General features: G+C 37.9%; 3 protein-coding genes and 4 non-coding genes across 9 annotated transcripts; 1 reads left to right on the plus strand and 6 right to left on the minus strand.

Annotated features, from left to right (window-relative positions):
• The first annotated feature begins 1,015 nt into the window (after positions 1–1,015).
• On the plus strand, positions 1,016–5,480 carry cart2 (cocaine- and amphetamine-regulated transcript 2). The gene is given in 4 exon segments (XM_054620648.1): positions 1,016–1,119; positions 1,121–1,141; positions 3,061–3,144; positions 4,468–5,480. Coding segments are annotated over 4 exon segments (315 nt in total). The 5' UTR covers positions 1,016–1,017; the 3' UTR covers positions 4,576–5,480.
• LOC129108928 (small nucleolar RNA SNORA71) lies at positions 5,365–5,491 on the minus strand. Its single transcript, XR_008531943.1, has one exon. It is a non-coding gene; the product is annotated as a small nucleolar RNA SNORA71 (small nucleolar RNA).
• A 642-nt stretch (positions 5,492–6,133) lies between these two features.
• zgc:114188 (40S ribosomal protein S17-like) lies at positions 6,134–11,099 on the minus strand. Of its 3 annotated transcripts, none has more exons than XM_054620644.1 (5): positions 11,050–11,099; positions 10,057–10,208; positions 9,539–9,644; positions 7,234–7,299; positions 6,134–6,256 (listed from the first exon to the last, which is right to left on the minus strand). In XM_054620644.1, the coding sequence occupies exons 1-5, from the start codon at positions 11,050–11,052 to the stop codon at positions 6,179–6,181; spliced, it is 405 nt and encodes a 134-aa protein (XP_054476619.1). In that variant the 5' UTR covers positions 11,053–11,099; the 3' UTR covers positions 6,134–6,178. The 3 variants fall into 3 exon arrangements, with proteins under 3 accessions (XP_054476619.1, XP_054476618.1, XP_054476620.1); XM_054620643.1 differs by lacking the exon at positions 11,050–11,099 and adding an exon at positions 10,538–10,564; XM_054620645.1 differs by lacking the exon at positions 11,050–11,099 and adding an exon at positions 10,528–10,549.
• LOC129108926 (small nucleolar RNA SNORA71) lies at positions 6,333–6,458 on the minus strand. The gene has a single exon (XR_008531941.1). It is a non-coding gene; the product is annotated as a small nucleolar RNA SNORA71 (small nucleolar RNA).
• On the minus strand, positions 7,886–8,012 carry LOC129108929 (small nucleolar RNA SNORA71). The gene has a single exon (XR_008531944.1). It is a non-coding gene; the product is annotated as a small nucleolar RNA SNORA71 (small nucleolar RNA).
• Positions 9,835–9,960, minus strand: LOC129108927 (small nucleolar RNA SNORA71). The gene has a single exon (XR_008531942.1). It is a non-coding gene; the product is annotated as a small nucleolar RNA SNORA71 (small nucleolar RNA).
• A 2,452-nt stretch (positions 11,100–13,551) lies between the features above and the next one.
• Positions 13,552–17,897, minus strand: sh3gl3b (SH3-domain GRB2-like 3b). Its single transcript, XM_054620528.1, has 10 exons — positions 17,847–17,897; positions 17,372–17,440; positions 17,146–17,218; positions 16,755–16,898; positions 16,355–16,488; positions 16,092–16,250; positions 15,406–15,509; positions 14,499–14,572; positions 14,379–14,417; positions 13,552–13,763 (listed from the first exon to the last, which is right to left on the minus strand). The coding sequence occupies exons 1-10, from the start codon at positions 17,889–17,891 to the stop codon at positions 13,552–13,554; spliced, it is 1,053 nt and encodes a 350-aa protein (XP_054476503.1). The 5' UTR covers positions 17,892–17,897.
• Positions 17,898–18,384: the final 487 nt, after the last annotated feature.

The following is an 18,384-nucleotide window of genomic DNA, read 5'->3' on the forward strand; positions in this document are numbered from 1 at the left end:
AGAAGAAGAGAAGAAGAGGGCGCTGGCTACCACAGACTGGTAGAAGAAGACCACAGACTGGTAGAAGAAGAAGAGGCGCTGGTTACCACAGACTGAAGAAGAGGGTGCTGAAGAAGAGAAGAAGAAGAGGGCACTGGCTACCACAGACTGGTAGAAGAAGAAGAAGAAGAGGGCCTGGTTACCACAGACTGGTAGAAGAAGAGAAGAAGAGGGGGGCGCTGGCTACCACAGACTGGTAGAAGAAGAGAAGAAGAGGGCGCTGGCTACCACAGACTGGTAGAAGAAGAGAAGAAGAGGGCGCTGGCTACCACAGACTGGTAGAAGAAGAGAAGAAGAAGAAGGGGCGCTGGCTACCACAGACTGGTAGAAGAAGACTGGTAAAGAAGAGGAAGAGGGCGCTGGCTACCACAGACTGGTAGAAGAAGAGAAGAAGAGGGCGCTGGCTACCACAGACTGGTAGAAGAAGAGAAGAAGAGGGCACTGGTTACCACAGACTGGTAAGAAGAGAAGAAGAGGGCGTACCACAGTGATGAAGAAGAGTAATGTAATGTGATGTAACGTAATGTAACGTGATGTAACGTGTGATAATGTAACGTAACGTAACGTGTAACGTAACGTGTGATGTAACAGGGTGATGTCAGGGCCACAGGTCTGTCGTCATTGAGGCTGCTGGGACGACTCTTCTTCACCTCGGGAGGATGAAGAGGAGCCGCCGGCTGTCCAGCACACACTTTTTTTAATGTTTTGTTCTTAAAGTTTTTGATTAAATTGACTCTGTCACTTTGCTCTGAAAGGCGCCATATATTATTTATAATTATTATATTTTATTATTATCATATAAAATGTTGTTTTTTATGAATGAGGCCTCCTTCATGAGTTCTGAGGGGGCGGGGCTGAGGGGGCGGTGACGTGGTTCTGAGGGGGCGGGGCCGGTGACGTGGTTCTGAGGGGGCGGGGCCTGTGAACATGTCTCTCTCGGCTCTGGAGCGAGACATGTTCACTCGTTTCTGTGGCAACATGTGGGCGCGAGCTGTGCTGTGCGCGGCGCTGCTGTGCGCGCTCCTCCCCACGGGGAGGACGGAGGCCGAGAGGAGCGAGAGAGACGAGAGAGAGAGCGAAGGAGTACAACCCCAACAGACTGGTCTTTATTACTACTACTTATTACTTATTATGTATTAATATTACTTATTATGTATTATTATTATTAATATTACTTATTATGTATTAATATTACTTATTATGTATTATTATTACTTATTATGTATTATTATTACTTATTACTTATTATGTATTAATATTACTTATTATTATTAATATTACTTATTATTTATTACTTATTATTATTATTTACTTATTATTTATTATTTATTATTATTATTAATATTACTTATTATGTATTACTTATTATTTATTAATATTACTTATTATTTATTATTTATTACTTATTATTTATTACTTATTATTTATTAATATTACTTATTATTTATTAATATTACTTATTATTTATTATTATTATTTATTAATATTATTATAATTATTACTTATTATTTATTAATATTACATTTATTATTATTTATTATTTATTACTTATTATTTATTATTTATTACTTATTATTTATTAGTGTTCAATAATTAGTGTTTTATTGGCCATAACGAATGAAGTAGATACAAATAATATTTAGTTATAATAAAATATTACTAGAAGTAATAATGATAATAGGTAATAATGTGTATTAATAAATAAATATTACTAAAAGTTACAATAGATAACACTAATATTTAGTCATAAATAAATATTACTTGAAGTAATAATAGGTTATAATAATGATAATTCGTAATAAATAAATAAAGCAGAGCTGTAAGGATTACTCCATTAATAAATTATAATTATTATGACAATTTATATAATTATTTTTTCCTCTTGCTCCAGAATATGTTGTGTTTTATTTATCTGTACAACAACTGGTTTCTGTGTATTTTCCGAAATAAGTAATATATAATATTAATTTGTTCACATTACAATCTGTAAACTGTAATCAGTAAGTGATTAAAGATAATAAATCTGCTTCTCAGTAACAATAACTGAAGGAGATAAAAAAAAATGAAGATGGTCATCTACTGTGTAGCAGCAATAATTTGACAATTAATAAAATGAATCTTCAACTTAATATATAATTTATTAATTGTGAAAGTCAAAACTAACAATCTGGTTTCTGTTTCTCCAATATGGAGATTTTTCTTATTTTATTTTACTAATATTATAAACTGTCGTCACTTCTGACTAAAATATGTTGGATAAAATAATCAGCAGATTAATCAATACATTTTTTTATTTCAGTCCTGTAGAGCTGAAAAAATAACCAGTTAATTAATTAATTCAAACAATGAAACACATTATTCGGCATTAATAGAGAAATCAGCTTCTCCAATGTGAATATTTGCTTTTAATTTATTTTCCAGTCATTGAAGTATAAGTTGGTATTTGGTGACGTGTGGACTAAAAAAAATTAAATCCATAAAGAAGATGGAAGATTATCGGATCAATAATGATAAATAAGTCTCCTTATTTGCAGCCCTAAACTCCTAATTAATTAAATCTAGTTGCAACTATTTACTGTTTTACAAACAATATAAATTAAAATTGACTATTTGACAAAACCACTGAACTGTTCTTTCATTCTAACATTGCATAAAATATCTGACTTTAGTACAAGATATACTTCCAAATATACTTACAGAAAAGTATTCATTATGCATATATTATAGTATTATATTTATTAATGCATTTATGTGTTTATCTATTTAATGTTGCAGTTTGTACTTTGTGAAATTCCCTAATAAATGTTAATACTACATAATTATATTTTGTAGTACTAGTCAGAATCTGAACAACTAGTTATTAAATAAATCTGGAGGAGTAAAAATTTCAATATTCAGTAGAAGTAGAAAGTAGCAGAACTGTAGTTTAGTACAGTACTAAATGTAGTACTGCTGGTGTGTGTGTGTGTGTGTGTGTGTGTGTGTGTGTGTGTGTGTGTGTGTGTGTGTGTGTGTGTGTAGCTGGGCGCTCTGCATGAAGTTCTGGAGAAACTGCAGACCAAGAGGATCAATCCCTGGGAGAAGAAGTACGGACAAGTCCCCTCTGTGAGTCCATCACTCTGATATATATTAATAATAATAATTATATTAATAATAATAATCTTCATCAGTGTGGACAGAAATATGGATTTAACGTTAGTTCAGTTTTAAATCATTCTGCATTTGTTCTCTTTTAATTTGTTGAGATATAATATCCATCGTTTATTAGAGTCTGTGATCCAGGAGGTTTTTCTTTTGTTCTTACACAATATTCTGAATGCAGGGATGTTACTTGTACTGAAACATCAAAGTACTTCTTCCACCCTGGAAGTTTATAGAAGAGAAAACGTCTTACCTCTTTAATGTGTTTTACAAAAGGTTCAGTTGTCACTTTATTCCGTACATTCTGAGATTCACTGTTCATACTGTATGTATCTTAGCATTTATTATCTTTTTTTTTTTTAGTTTATATATATTTTTTGTATATTGTTATATCATTTATCATATCAATTATTATTCTGTTATTCGGTATATTATTTATTGTATATTTTGTACATTATTTTATATATATTAATGTAATATATTTTTATTGTATATATTTTGTATTCTAAATATGTATGTTATTCATAATTATTCTATTTATTAATTAATTTAAGATATTATTTATTTTAAACATAATTCATTTTATATATAATTTAGTGTATACATGAGTAATTCTGTTTTTTTATATATATATATATATAAATATATAATATAATCATTAAATATATTTTTATTTTATTATTTATTCTGTATGTTATTTGCTTTTTAAATAATTAATTTATATATAATTTATTTATCATTTATTATATACATTCGTAATTCTATATATTATTTGATATACAAGTCATTGAAGATTATTCTAGGTTGCATTCTTTATATATTTTTTATATATCATTTATTCAAAGCATTAGTTTATTCTATATACAACTCTGCACTTACAACTCAGTTCGATGTTGCAGCATTTACACATTTTGCATCGACAGTTAAAGATTAACAGCGCTGGTTATCAGCAGTGAAGTCTGTAACACAAGGTGGCACCATTTCCTCTGATTATACAAAATGAATGACTGAAGTCAGATATGATCATTTATTTTATAAGCTTATACATCAACAGCGAAAGTAAAGGTTGCATCAAATGAAAGTACTACTGCAGATACAACAGTGTATACACAGTACTGTATTCAAATACACTGTATAATATACTTATACGGTATTACTTTTGTATACTCACCAAAGTCTTTGTATTGAAGTCGAAGTTCACAAAGTATTATGACACTGCTAGGTGTACTAATGCGGTTCTCTCTGGGTAACGTGTGGTTCTGAACGCGGTTCTCTTTGGGTTCTCAGTGCGACCTCGGAGAACACTGCGCGGTGAGGAAAGGATCTCGCATCGGGAAGATGTGCGACTGTCCTCGAGGAGCTTTCTGCAACTTCTTCCTGCTGAAGTGCTTATGAGCCAATCAGAGCAGAGCAGCAAGAGTCTATTTTAAAATGTGTATTTTACAAATATATAGAAATATATAAACGTATGTAAAGTAGCTTTTAGAGGAATAGAGATTCACGTGAAGACAATATTTCTGTCATGTTGTTGCATTAAAGGTGTTTTGTCTTTGTGAAGGCTCCTCTTTGTTTCACTGCTTTTTAAAAGTCAGGTTTGAAATAATAAGTGTGATAGTCAGAAACCTGCACAGGTAAACAAACACACACATGAGATACAGCACTCATCTCCTTTTTCCTCCTCACTCTGTCCCTGAACGCATCATTTCATTAAACCACCGATACTTTTTATCCAATGTAGAAAAAGGTTTCCTTCTTAAGTTACAGGAGAAAAACATGAGCTGCTCGTTAAACACTTCCTGTTCTAAATATCTCCAAAGTCTAGTGAGAGCTGATGAGTTCTTATATTATGTATTATTCTAAACATGTAATACTGGATAAATCAAAGTCATATTGATTCAGAAACACTGAAAAACATCCAGTAGATGAACCGTCTCCAAACAGGAACATTAGTCTTTAGACAGTAGATCAGGATTTAATTATGGCTGAACTCAAATCACAAATTGGTGAAGTTTCATATTCTAAACACGTAGTCAACATTTAAACTGAAGAGAAACGATCTCGTATGGAGACCCTGATGGAGAAACATCCATCAGGGTCTGATAGAGGAACAGATTAAGAACTGGTCTGAGTATTCTACACCAGACTTCATTGAGAAAACAGCAGATTTACAGTATAAAGAAAGGATGTCTGAGAGCATCAGGGTCTGATAGGAACAAGGAATCCTTCAAACACGGGAAAGGCTCTCAGCTTGATCTTCCTGTACTATCAATGACCTGACGACGAGGACGTCATGACCACTTTCGATACAGGACACAGAAGACTTAAAGACACAACAGGACACAGAAGGAACGAGAGCGCCACACACACACACACACAATTACTTTCCAACCACAGAAAAGTCATAATCACACCTGACCTCTTTATTATTTTCTTTAAACCTTCTAAAAAGAAACATTTTAAATGTTTGTTGTCCTGGGAGCTGTTAATGTTTTTGATGGTTTGTGCTTTAAAGTCAGTCTTGAATTCAGAAATTCTATCTGAAGCAATTATTTATTAGTTCTTGACCAACAAGAAAAGTAATGAAAGGAGTATTTCTCAACCAAAATCTCCTAAATATGTCATTTTGTTAAATGTGAGGTGTTAATTAACACCAGAAGAGGAACTTTAAGTCTAAATATTTCTTCATACGAGACACATGAAATGATGAAGAACGAGGCTTTAATGGACATTAATGATAAAGTGATGCTGAAAACCTTTAAATGTTCTGATCAGAGACCTTTAACCATTAAAGAACTTTCATGAGCTCAGTTTAAACACCTCAAGAAGCTGCCGACTTTAAGTTTACAATAAAAAAACACTGGTGAAATATAAATAAAATGTGATCAATAAAACACCAACATCACAAAGTATCAAAAAGTAAAGCGTTTAACACCAGTGGAGTCCAAACACCAGGTTTTTGTCCCAAAGGGTTTTTATTAGTAAGATACTTTACAGACGTCTAGACTCCTCGGGGCTGCTTGAAGTTCATGCCGACGGTCGGCTGGGTCACCTGCAGGTTGGACAGACCGCCAAAGTCCTGAAGAACAAAGAGAACTGATCAGAGACCGCAACACCAGACGCATGGAGAGAACAGCAGCTTTAAGGAGAAAGGATGTCTGAGAGCATCAGGGTCTGATAGGAACAAGGATCCTTCAAACACGGGAAAGGCTCTCAGGCTGATCTTCCTGTACTATCAATGACCTGACGACGAGGACGTCATGACCACTTTCGATACAGGACGGAGGAAAACAAGATCTCTTTAAAGACAGTTTTAACTTTTAATAGGTTGATTGTTCCTGAAGACAATCACACTCAAAGTTTAAAGTGGAGGTCTGAACAGAACTAATGATGATTCCTACACAGTGCTGACTAGAAGTTTAAACGTCATCTTACTGATCATTAAGCCCTTCATTATATCGTTTCATGTTCTGAAGCATCAAAGAACTTCACCTTCAGGATGTTTAAACCCTCATTAAACATAAATCTTATTAAAAACATAAAACTGAGGATTTACGTCCCGACTTTACCTCACAGTCCGTTTCCTTTAGAACTTTCTTCCCATTTATTTTTGGGGATTTAATCTGAATACTTCAGTTTATTGTAAAACGACAAATCTTTTTAATGACCTTTGCTTCTCTAACGAGGTAGTAATATACAATACTAATCTATAATAACTGTTGAATTAAGTATTTTACTGTAGTTAAAGTACCAAGAACACAATTCAAAAATGTTGCAAATAAAACATCCTTTAAAATACAGTATTATCAGCAGAATGTGCTTCAAGTACCAAAATTAACTTAATTAAGTACTTTAATATCACAGCTGGCTGCAGTAGGTTGTTTAATTTACCCTTTAATACATCTATATTACTATTTTAACAGAAACATCTGCATAATAACAGCGATCAGATAAATGTAGTGCAGTTAAAGCTTTATGTAGCAGAATATTAAGATACTCATGTAATGTACAAGTACCTGTGATACTTTCCTACTACAGTAAACGTCTAACACTCACCAGCAGCTTCAGCATCTCCTTTGTGTCAGGATCAACCTCGATGAGCTCCTGGTCCAGAGCCGACACCTGCACAGGTAACAAAAAAACCACAGATGAGCTACAGCACTTATCTCCTTTTTCCTCCTCACTCTGTCCCTGAACGCATCATTTCATCAAACCACTGATACTTTTTTATCCAATGTAGAAAAATGTTTCCTTATTAGAAACAAGAGTTACAGGAGAAAAACATGAGCTGCTCGTTAAACACTTCCTGCTCTTCTGGTTCTGCTCTAAATATCTCCAAAGTCTAGTGAGAGCTGATGAGTTCTTGTATTATGTATTATTCTAAACATGTAATACTTTATGAATCAAAGTCATATTGATTCAGAAACACTGAAAAACATCCAGTAGATGAACCGTCTCCAAACAGGAACATTAGTCTTTAGACAGTAGATCAGGATTTAATTATGGCTGAACTCAAATCACAAATTGGTGAAGTTTCATATTCTAAACACGTAGTCAACATTTAAACTGAAGAGAAACGATCTCGTATGGAGACCCTGATGGAGAAACATCCATCAGGGTCTGATAGAGGAACAGATTAAGAACTGGTCTGAGTATTCTACACCAGACTTCATTGAGAAAACAGCAGATTTACAGTATAAAGAAAGGATGTCTGAGAGCATCAGGGTCTGATAGGAACAAGGAATCCTTCAAACACGGGAAAGGCTCTCAGCTTGATCTTCCTGTACTATCAATGACCTGACGACGAGGACGTCATGACCACTTTCGATACAGGACACAGAAGGAACACACACTTTAAATCACTAACAATAATATGTTCATCTGGGTTATGTTGCATAAATAAGGATCAAAGGTTAAACGAACACAAATCCACGTCTGCTCTAAAGCCCTTAAAGAGAGCAGCTCTCAGACCAGCCGAGGTTTAACTTGATCAGGTAGAAGAGAAGCACCGATCGATCAGCCAAGATGGCGGATCATTGATCGATCTCAGACACATGATTCTGCACAGTAACAGACGACCCTCACAATCAGTTACACAAATTCAGACTCAGCTACTTTATTTCTAAAAAGCAACTTATTGCAAGTTTTTCACGCCATCAGAGAGAAAAAAGTAAAACGTATTCATCTTTAAATAAATATATATAATTATAAATGGATATAATATATTCCCTTGATGCTCAGAGTACTTACAATGAGCCGCTTTTCTTTCCCTCTTTCAGCAATTCAAATACACACACCTTTACATTCTGGTGAATAAATGCTGATTCATTAATAGTTTTAAATACATTAATAAACACTTGAATTATATGTCTGATATCTGCAATCTCTGCATGTCGTTAGAAGCTTTTCTCAACCCTCCGACCCCAGAAAGCTATTAAAAAATGTTTTCTTTAAACAATCTACACAACTACACCGTAGCCAGATAAAGAAAAGACAACATTGTTGGATTTTCATTCCTCCGCCGGTCCTTTAACACATCATGTGTAACGAACCCTTCTGAGAGAAAACACAACCGAAGCTTAAAATTGTGATATATCAAAAGCATTTTATTCTAAACGTCTCATTTAAAATCTCGCCCAAAATAAACCGTTTGCTTTAAACAGATTCTGTTAAAAACATTAAATTCTGAGCTCCTCAGTGAAACTATGAAGTCATGATTGATTCATCTGAGACCAACAGTCATGTGACAACAAATCTGTGAAACTCTGACTGAACTGCAGGATGTGAGAACGGAGGGGACGGGTTGTAAAAATGAAAAAAAATAATTAAATATTTACAGCACGTAGAGCCTCCATTTTACCAACATTGGTAACACTTGGGAAAATGTTGGCTATATAGATTCCATTGTTTCCCATTTTTGTAAAAAGAATTATGAAAGAAATTCAAGATGGGTTTTTATCTTATTTAATGATTTGCATTAATACCTGTCATTCAGCACTAAAGATGTGTTGAGTTCTCTACATCTAGCTAGGATGTTTCTGTTTCCATAGAGGTAAAATGTAGAACGATGCCACAAAGAATAAAACGTGACGGGAACGAAAGACGCCCTGAAGAAAAACAAACACCAAACCTAACTCATGAGCCTAATGTAGCCGATCATAACTCAGTATTTTACATTTTCTCTACAAACACCACCACAAACCTTTGGCTCAAAAGACGCCCAGAAAACCACCAACGTCTCTCTGAACATTACCAGTTTAACCACTTCTATGTTTACTGGTGAAACCCCCCAAAGCCACTTCAGGGTTTCTCTGCATCTGGATTGAGGCAGAAAAGGTGCGTTTGTGGTGCGTTCACTGACCTCTGGCACGTAGTTGTCCCTCCTCTCCCTCTCCTCCTCCTGCAGTTTGATGGAGATTCCTCTGACTGGACCCCTCTGGATCCTCTTCATCAGATGTGTCACATACCTGCAGTCGGCACCACAAAGACACAAACATTCACAGCTCGACTCTGCTTTGTCATCACACACTGAACAGGAAGTACATCGTATTCTACACCAGACGTCACTGTGGAAACAGCTGATTTAAGGAGAACGCTACCTGAGAACAGCAGGAACATTAAGAACTGGGTTAAATGTTCTATTTAAGGATGAAAGGATGTCTGAGAGCATCAGGGTCTGATAGGAACAAGGATCCTTCAAACACGGGAAAGGCTCTCAGGCTGATCTTCCTGTACTATCAATGACCTGACGACGAGGACGTCATGACCACTTTCGATACAGGACGGAGAAGACTTAAAGACACAACAGGACACAGAAGACTTAAAGACACAACAGGACACAGAAGACTTAAAGACAACAGAGGTCTTGTGGAAACTGACCCGGCGATCTTGTTGCGTAGCTTCTTGCTGGGGATGATGGCGATCTCCTCACACACCCTCTTGTTGGTGTGGAAGTCACTCCCTAGTCGGGTGTAGTATTTCTCGATGATGACCCTGGCGGCCTTTTTCACCGTCTTGGTCCTGACTCGTCCCTGGAAGCAGAAGACAAACAGTCTTTATCCTTCACATTACATTACAGTCATGTAGCAGACGCTTTCATCCAAAGCGACTTACAGGAAGTGTATTCAACATAGGTATTCAAGAGAACTACTAGTCACCAGAAGTCATCAGTGCATCTCCTTTCTTAAACAAGCATCTTAAAGCAGAAACCAGAGCAGAATATAGTGCAGAGGCAGATTACTACGACATTCTCTCAGGGACACTCCTGCGTCTCCTGCTGTACATTCACATCCCATAAAGCACAGATCAGACGTGGATCAACATGTTACACTGAGTATGTTCTTTACAGACCATAAACTACCTCCAGACTCATGAATATTCACGAGCTTCATTAGCTGCCTGCATGAGAGGACCATGAGGTCTCTGCAGGTCTCGCTGGGTCCTGATCCCTGCAGGTCTGAGGTCTGAACCTGAGATGCTCGGTGACGCTTGTTGGACCTCCAGGAGCAGCTAGCTCCTGTTAGCCTCCGCAGCTAACGGGAGGAGAGGTTTTATAATAATTAAACTCTTTAAAAGCTCGAGTTTTAACGCGTTTAACTCCAGTATTCTGCAGTCCTCCCGGTGCTGTGGGACGGATGAAGCATGGATGGAGCCCGGTCTCCATTCATGGTTCTCCGCCCCCCCCACAGAGGCAGTTTCTCGGCTACAATACTGCAGATAAGTCGCTCTACTTGTGTCATCGAACGTCAATACTGCGACGTTCTGCCTCCTCACAGCCTCCGGTGTCCATGTGTGACGTTACAGAGCAACAAACAGCCGCAACCGGGCAGGATGCGTTTAGATTAGGCAGGTAGACATGTAGAAAATACCCACCATGTTGGATCGGCCTGGTAGAAGAGAACGAGCATACTTCCGGCGGAAGTTTAAATGCACAGGCGGAAGTTGAGAAGAGAAGCGCGCTGCAGCCACAGCGCCCTCTGCAGGCCGGAGAGCGGAACTACAACAACAAGAAATGCAGTACTGCAAGTGATGGAGGAGGTAGTTAGATCTTTACAGTACAGTGTGGAAATGTGTTTTATGTTTGTAGTTTTCCATATTTATTATAGTATTTTTTAAGTGTGTTTTATCTTAATATTTGATGTAATAAACCTGGTTCTGCTCTTATTCTTTTGACTTTTATTCATTGATTATTCTTTAAATGTTATGTTGTTGTAATTTTAGGTATTGCAAAATTTGATTTATTACTTTTTTCGATTTTTTGTGTGAAGCAATTTGGGCTGCATGTTTTTATAAAATACGACTTTTATTCATTTATGATTATTAAAGTATTCAAACTTTTGTAAATGTTATTTCATTGGAGGGAAAATGCAGTAATAATAATCTAATTGTTTAATTACCTCATTTTGAAATTAATTCATGATTATTTAGAATAATTCGTAACAGAACCCTTAAAGATGAATAAGTAACAGAACCTGAAAGCTTAACCTCTTGAAGGAACAACTTTAACCAGAGAAAGATATTTTATAATAAATCACCTTACCATAAAAATAAACTTATTTTTTAAATAATCGTACAAACACACTGTTAACCTGAATGAGAAAATAAAATAAAACTAAATACAATTCACATATCATCTTGACAAACATAAAAGAATACACACATCATTCCACTACGTTCATAAGAACTGATTTATTCAGGAGCTAGTCGGTGTCATCTACAGTCATCAGATTTAAATCATGTGACAGTGTTTGCTTCATACAGTATCATATACAGTAGGTAGGACTTTGTAACTTTGAGGGTTTAGTCAATAAAGTAACTGATTCATATTAAAGGGACAGTCCAACATTTGGGAGCCAGATGAGAAGAGTGGTGGTTAGCCTAGCTTAGCACAAATACTGGAAACGGGGGGAAACTGCTAGTGAAAGTGAAGAAAATATACACCTTTCAACAACCAATACATTACAAAGTACATTCACTCAAGTACTGCACTTAATTACAATTTGGATTGACTTGTACTTTACTTGAGTATTTTTTCTACTTCTCCTCCTCCACATCTCAGAGGGAATTAATTCATTTTTATTTCACTACATTTATTTAATAACTTTAGTTACTTTACAGATTATTTAAACTAAATATAATCAACTAATAAACGACAATGTGTTATTACAGATTAAACTACCAGCAGTTTATAAAGTCATTAAAAGGAGCTTCAACTTTATGAACACATTTATGCATCAATAATTAGAATACTAAAATATAATGTATATTATTATGAATAATGAGTACTATTCCTTTGGTACTTTTTATTGCTTCTCCTCTTTAGTAACTGTACTGGATGCACAAAAAATGTTGTTCTGTTCCTTAAATGATATCAGTTATGTTTATTACAATAATCAATAATCTACCACAGATCTGATTCTCTGACTTATATTAAGTGTTTTACAGTAAAAACATGCAGAAACACAATTCAATGTGATGTTTTATGAAAAGTTTGAGCTTCATTGAGTTTCATTCGGCTGCAAACTGAAGTCTGTTTGTTTGTAATCACTGTATTTATTACACATTAGTTATGCAGAAGCGTTTAAAGATAATGAGAGGGGCCTCCGGATGAGCTGCATCGTTTAAATATAAAACTCTTCTGACGCTCCGGTCATTTCAGTTCATACATGCACAAAATAAATCATAAAAAACAAGAGCTCAAGTCTCAAGTCAAAGGCAAAATATCATCTGAGCTGTTTAATCTTATTTGCCAGTTACACTGAGGCTCATAAAGCTTCAGATAAAGTGCAGAGAAGTGACGATAACTTTTCTTTAAGTTCATGCACAAAGTGAAACAAACTTCAGAAGTTCTGTTTGTTAGTTTGTTATGAATCAGATGTTCTTCTTCTTTCCAGCAGTAATAATGTTTTAACTGAAAATGAATCATTCAGTCACCAAATGTCTCGTTACTAAATATTTTCAGTTTTTATCTCATTTGTGTCGATGATCACATTTGTGTTTAAGTTTGTTTTAAAAAAGCTTTTTTTCTTTTTGTCTTATTAAATATATTGTACTTTTATTTAAACGTATCATGGAACAGTTCATCACAGTGGATGTAAACAGTCGTCCTACAGTCTAGAGATGTGCAGCAACGTGAGGGTAAAGGTCTTAAAGGGAAACACACATCTGTATTTACTTCCAGCTGTTCTTTACATATGTCAAAGTATAACATGAGCTCGTGTCTTTAGAGTTCTCTTCAGTAGAAACTTATGGCCGTCCTTCCCAGTAAAACGTGAAAAAAGTGCAAATAAGAAGCAGAAAAGTTTTTATCCTCTAAATACAAACACACTGAGACAAACGGTCTGAGGAGTGGGTGGGTGTGTTTCTGATGGGTTGTCATGGTAACGGCAGAGGCACCAGCACGTCCACGTAGCTGGCGGGGAGGAGTCCCGACCGGCCGCCAAGCGTCCCCTCAAACCAGCTGGCGTCCAGCTGACCGGTGAGGACGATGATGTCACCGGCCACGAAGGTCAGCTCGCCATCGTGGCTCGAGTGGAAGGAGTACAACGCCCGACAGCACGGCTGATCCAGGACCAGCTGACCGTCAGCTGGGAGAGAGACAACGGGACAGAGAGAGAGAGAGAGAGAGAGAGAGAGACAGAGAGAGAGACAGAGAGACAGACAGAGAGACAGAGAGAGACAGACAGAGAGACAGAGAGAGAGAGAGAGAGAGAGAGAGACAGAGAGACAGAGAGAGAGAGAGAGAGACAGAGAGACAGAGAGAGAGACAGAGAGACAGACAGAGAGAGAGAGAGAGACAGATTATTGTTAGCAGTTTTAAAAAGAGGTAAAAGTTTGAGGTACTTGTACTTACGTACTTCTAAAGTAAAGTACCTGATATCTTTAATAACTCTTCAGATTCAGATTATTAAAACAAATAAACTAATAAATGATGTATTATTAAAGATTAAACTACCAGCATTATATAAAGTCATTAATGAGCTCCACCGTATCAATGATTAAAAAAGATACTATTCTGCATAATTAGCACTTTTACTTTTGGTACTTTCAGTATATTTAGGTGCTGATACTTTCATACTTTCTCAGAGTATCTGTGCACTGTGGTAGTTCTACTTTGACTTCAGACGTACATTTAACAAACCGGTGAGTCTTCATCCTAAAAACATAAACCTTTATGAGGAGGTCTGTTCATGTTTTCTCACCGTAACAGGGGATCGGACTGCCGGGTCGGAACGGGATCGCTGTGAACAGAAGAACACGTTTTAGTTTTAAACATCTAGTCAGATAAAGTTAAAGTGATTCTGTGTTTAAATGTTTCTGACCCGAGGAGGCGGTCGCTGTGAGTTCACTTCTGACTCGGGTCCTTCTGGGTTTGAACCGTCGCTCTGGTTTGTTGCTGGAAGTTTAAAGAACATTTAAAGAACATTTAAAGAACATTTAAAGAACTTTTAAAGAACATTTAAAGAACATTTAAAACTTTATGCACCAACATTAAAACCAAACACACGGAGAGTCTGCAGCCGTGAGAGAAGCTCTGGAGACAAAGACACAGAGTCTACAGAGTCTTTAGAAAGGGTTGTAAAGATTGTTGTTTTCAGTCATTCATTCATTCATTCATTCCTTCATTCATTCATTCATTCCTTCATTCATTCATGGTCCCAGTAAGAAGAACTGCTGACAACATATAATCCCTTGTATAATAAATCAACCAGTTTGTTTTTATTCTTATGATCCTCACTGTGAACTGTTCACATTTCTGGTATTATGTATATTTATTTATTACATTTATCACGGGTTTGTTTGTTTTCTTTGTTTTCTTTGTTTGTCAGTGTAATTAAAGGAAAACATACCAGCCTGATTTTTATTAAACTTGAAGAAAGTTAGTAGCATGGTCCTCAGGAAGAGCCCTTTAAATGTGATGCAACAACAGAACAAAACAGCCACCTCAAACATCACCGTAGAAACAAATGCATTATGTATATAAAAAGCAATGTCCTCCTCGTTGTTTATATTTCATAAATAAAGTTATATCTAGTCTTAACATCTAATAGGGGAGAGTTCATGCTCCCCAGAGGACCTCTCTTCATCCTAGTTAGTGATACATGAGCTCCTCCAGCAGCACACCTTATAGACATGATAGAGTTTGTTTTGTTCTGTGTATTCATGGTCACTAACTGTAGAACAGTTCAGAAGGTCTTTCCTCTGGAGAGACGAACACACGGGGCTCACCTGGCCTGCAGGTTGCCGTGGAGACAGAGCAGGACGCGGTGGGCGTCGCGGTGAAAGTGCAGCAGAGACGAGACGAGAGCAGAAAGACGACGGAGACGATCGTCCTGCAGGAGGAAAAACATCATCTTCATCATCATCTTCATCCTCATCATCATCCTCATCATCCTCATCACCACCATCATCCTCATCATCACCATCATCATCATCTTCATCACCATCATCATCACCATCATCATCATCACCATCATCATCTTCATCATCACCATCCTCATCACATCCATCTCATCTCATCATCACCACCATTCATCCTCATCACCCACCACCATCACATCATCTCTCATCCTCATCATCCTCATCACCACCATCATCCTCATCATCACCATCATCTTCATCATCATCATCATCCTCATCATCACCATCATCTTCATCATCATCATCATCATCACCATCATCCTCATCCTCATCATCATCCTCATCATCATCATCCTCACCATCATCCTCATCCTCATCATCACCATCATCATCATCATCATCATCATCATCTTCATCACCATCATCATCACCATCATCATCATCATCACCATCATCACCTTCACCATCATCATCATCTTCATCCTCATCACCATCATCATCATCACCATCATCATCATCATCACCACCTTCATCTTCATCCTCATCACCCTCACGTCTCTCTGCAGCAGGTAGAACATGCTCCTCTCCGTCAGCTCTCTGGAGGTGTAGAACTTGTCTCCGGCCCGTTGGACCTCGTCCTCCGGGACTTTCCCTCTGCGTCTCCTCTTGTAGTCGAAGTCCAGCCGACGACCGTTCAGCTTCCTCAGCTGGTACTGAGGAACCAATCAGAACGCAGATCAGAATCACATGGTTTCTGAATATCTGGTCTAACTTCTCTTTCATTGTTATTATTATAAAGTATTTTTTAAACACTGACCCGGATCTCCTTCAGCTCCGTGTCCTGGAGGTCCTGCAGAGGGTCGATGAAGCTGCGTTTCACGTTGACATCCAGAGCGTCACGAGCCTGAGCAACCTGATGAAGAGCTTCACCAGCAACCGTCAGAGCTACGCCTGCAACCAGAGGAGGAACCAGAGGAGGAACCAGAGGAGGAACCAGAGGAGGAACCAGAGGAGGAACCAGAGGATGAACCAGAGGAGGAACCAGAGGAGGAACCAGAGGATGAACCAGAGGAGGAACCAGAGGATGAACCAGAGGATCCAGAGGATGAACCAGAGGAGGAACCAGAGGAGGAACCAGAGATTTAGCAGGAATCCTACTTGTTGAAACTCTTTTCTTATATGTGTATTGGCGTATATTCTTTAAACCGGCTTCGTACCAAATTCAGACTTAGCTCCGAGCTCCTGGCCGTAGAGCAGCATACAGTCTCCCAGAATGCTCTCTGTCTGCGGGTAACCCACCGACTTCCCCTGTCCTCGAATCCTGGACATCGTGGTGAGCATGCTCAGTTTAGCTCGGCCCGCTGGGAAAACACAGACAGTCACATGACTGGATGGTCCAACATCATCAGCAGTAGTTAGAATAATTACATAACATCTGTACGTCTGTATGTGTCTGTGAACAAACATCTGTGAACGTCTGTGAACGTCTGTAAACATCTGTAAACGTAAACATCATCTCTGTAAACATCTGTGAACATCTGTCTGTAAACATCTGTGAACGTCTGTAAACGTCTGTGAACGTCTGTGAACATCTGTATTGGTTCTCACCAGGGTTTGGTTGGAGGAACTCTGTGGTTCTGGACAGCAGCTCCACCAGCAGAGAGTTGATGACCACGACACTCTGACACGGAGACACAGACAGGAAGCAGTCAGCTGTGATGTCATCACAGACAGGAAGCAGTCAGCGGTGACAGGAAGCAGTCATCATCAGACAGGAAGCAGTCAGCTGTGATGTCATCACAGACGTCTCTGTTTTGTTCGTTCACAGTTTTACCTTCTCCATCTTCAGGAAGTCGTCATCCATCTTTGTTCCTTCAGCTCCCATCAAACGCTCGTTCAGCAGCTGCAGGAACAGTCGAGTTAGCAGTAGTTACTGGTATCTATTACAGGGATAGTGTAGTAGTACTTCTACATAAGTACACGATTAAAGCAGTAATGGAACTAAATACTTAAACAGGATATTAAGCACAAAGTTTAGTTTGTTTTTACTTTGAATAGTAAAACTACTGTAGTAGTGAGTTATACTAGGTACTAGTAGTAGTACTAGTACTAGTATAACTCATCTGGCTAACGGTGAATAAAAAGGTAAACAGCAGGTTTGAAGATGGAAACATAGTTTATTGTGATTCCTCATCAGTCTGTGTGATCAGGCTGATGATCCTGTGAACCTTCAGGCTGCGTCTCAGTGACACCAGGAGGACGGAAGCTAAACACGGCCGGTCTAACCCGGCCCGGCTCGGCCCGGTTACCTGACTGGCTTTGTGGAGCTGCTTCTTCATCCCGGACACCGACATCTTCACCGGCAGACCGGACACACACACACACACACACACACACACACACACACACACACACACACACACACACACACACACACACACCACAGGACACACACAAAGACACACACACACACACACACACACACGCACACACACACACACACACACACACACACACAGAGGACCAGAGGACACAGAGAGATCAGAGAGGACCAGAGGACCAGAGGAGAGGACCAGAGGACCAGAGGTCACCGACAGACTCCTTCCCGCCTCAGACGCTCCGTCCCCCGCAGAGACTCACCGCACTGAGCCGCTCCGACCGGAACCACCGGAACCACCGGGACCTGCTGGTTATCTGCTTTATGAACATTAATGTTATTATAAACATGTTGTGTAAGATGAGAGGAATCATTATGACGTGTATCAGTGTTACATTTATCTCTATATTACACATATATATATATATATATATATATATATATATATATATGTTCATTTTAATTCAATT

Source organism: Anoplopoma fimbria, chromosome 19, assembly GCF_027596085.1.
Source record: "Anoplopoma fimbria isolate UVic2021 breed Golden Eagle Sablefish chromosome 19, Afim_UVic_2022, whole genome shotgun sequence".
In the NCBI taxonomy this organism is placed as follows: Eukaryota; Metazoa; Chordata; class Actinopteri; order Perciformes; family Anoplopomatidae; genus Anoplopoma; species Anoplopoma fimbria.

Bases quoted from the DNA above. Each gene is read 5' to 3' on its own strand.
- zgc:114188 (XM_054620643.1), bottom strand. The intron at 9,645-10,056 runs GTCAGTTTCCAC...TGCCGACTGCAG, and splicing joins CTACGCAACAAGATCGCCGG to GTATGTGACACATCTGATGA. The intron at 6,257-7,233 runs GTGAGTGTTAGA...TTTGTTCTTCAG, and splicing joins AGGAGATGCTGAAGCTGCTG to GACTTTGGCGGTCTGTCCAA.
- sh3gl3b (XM_054620528.1), bottom strand. From the start codon at position 17,891: ATGTCGGTGTCCGGGATGAAGAAGCAGCTCCACAAAGCCAGTCAG. The intron at 17,219-17,371 runs GTAAAACTGTGA...TCTCCGTGTCAG, and splicing joins ACTTCCTGAAGATGGAGAAG to AGTGTCGTGGTCATCAACTC. The intron at 14,418-14,498 runs GTCAGAAACATT...TTCTGTTCACAG, and splicing joins CACAGCGACCGCCTCCTCGG to CGATCCCGTTCCGACCCGGC.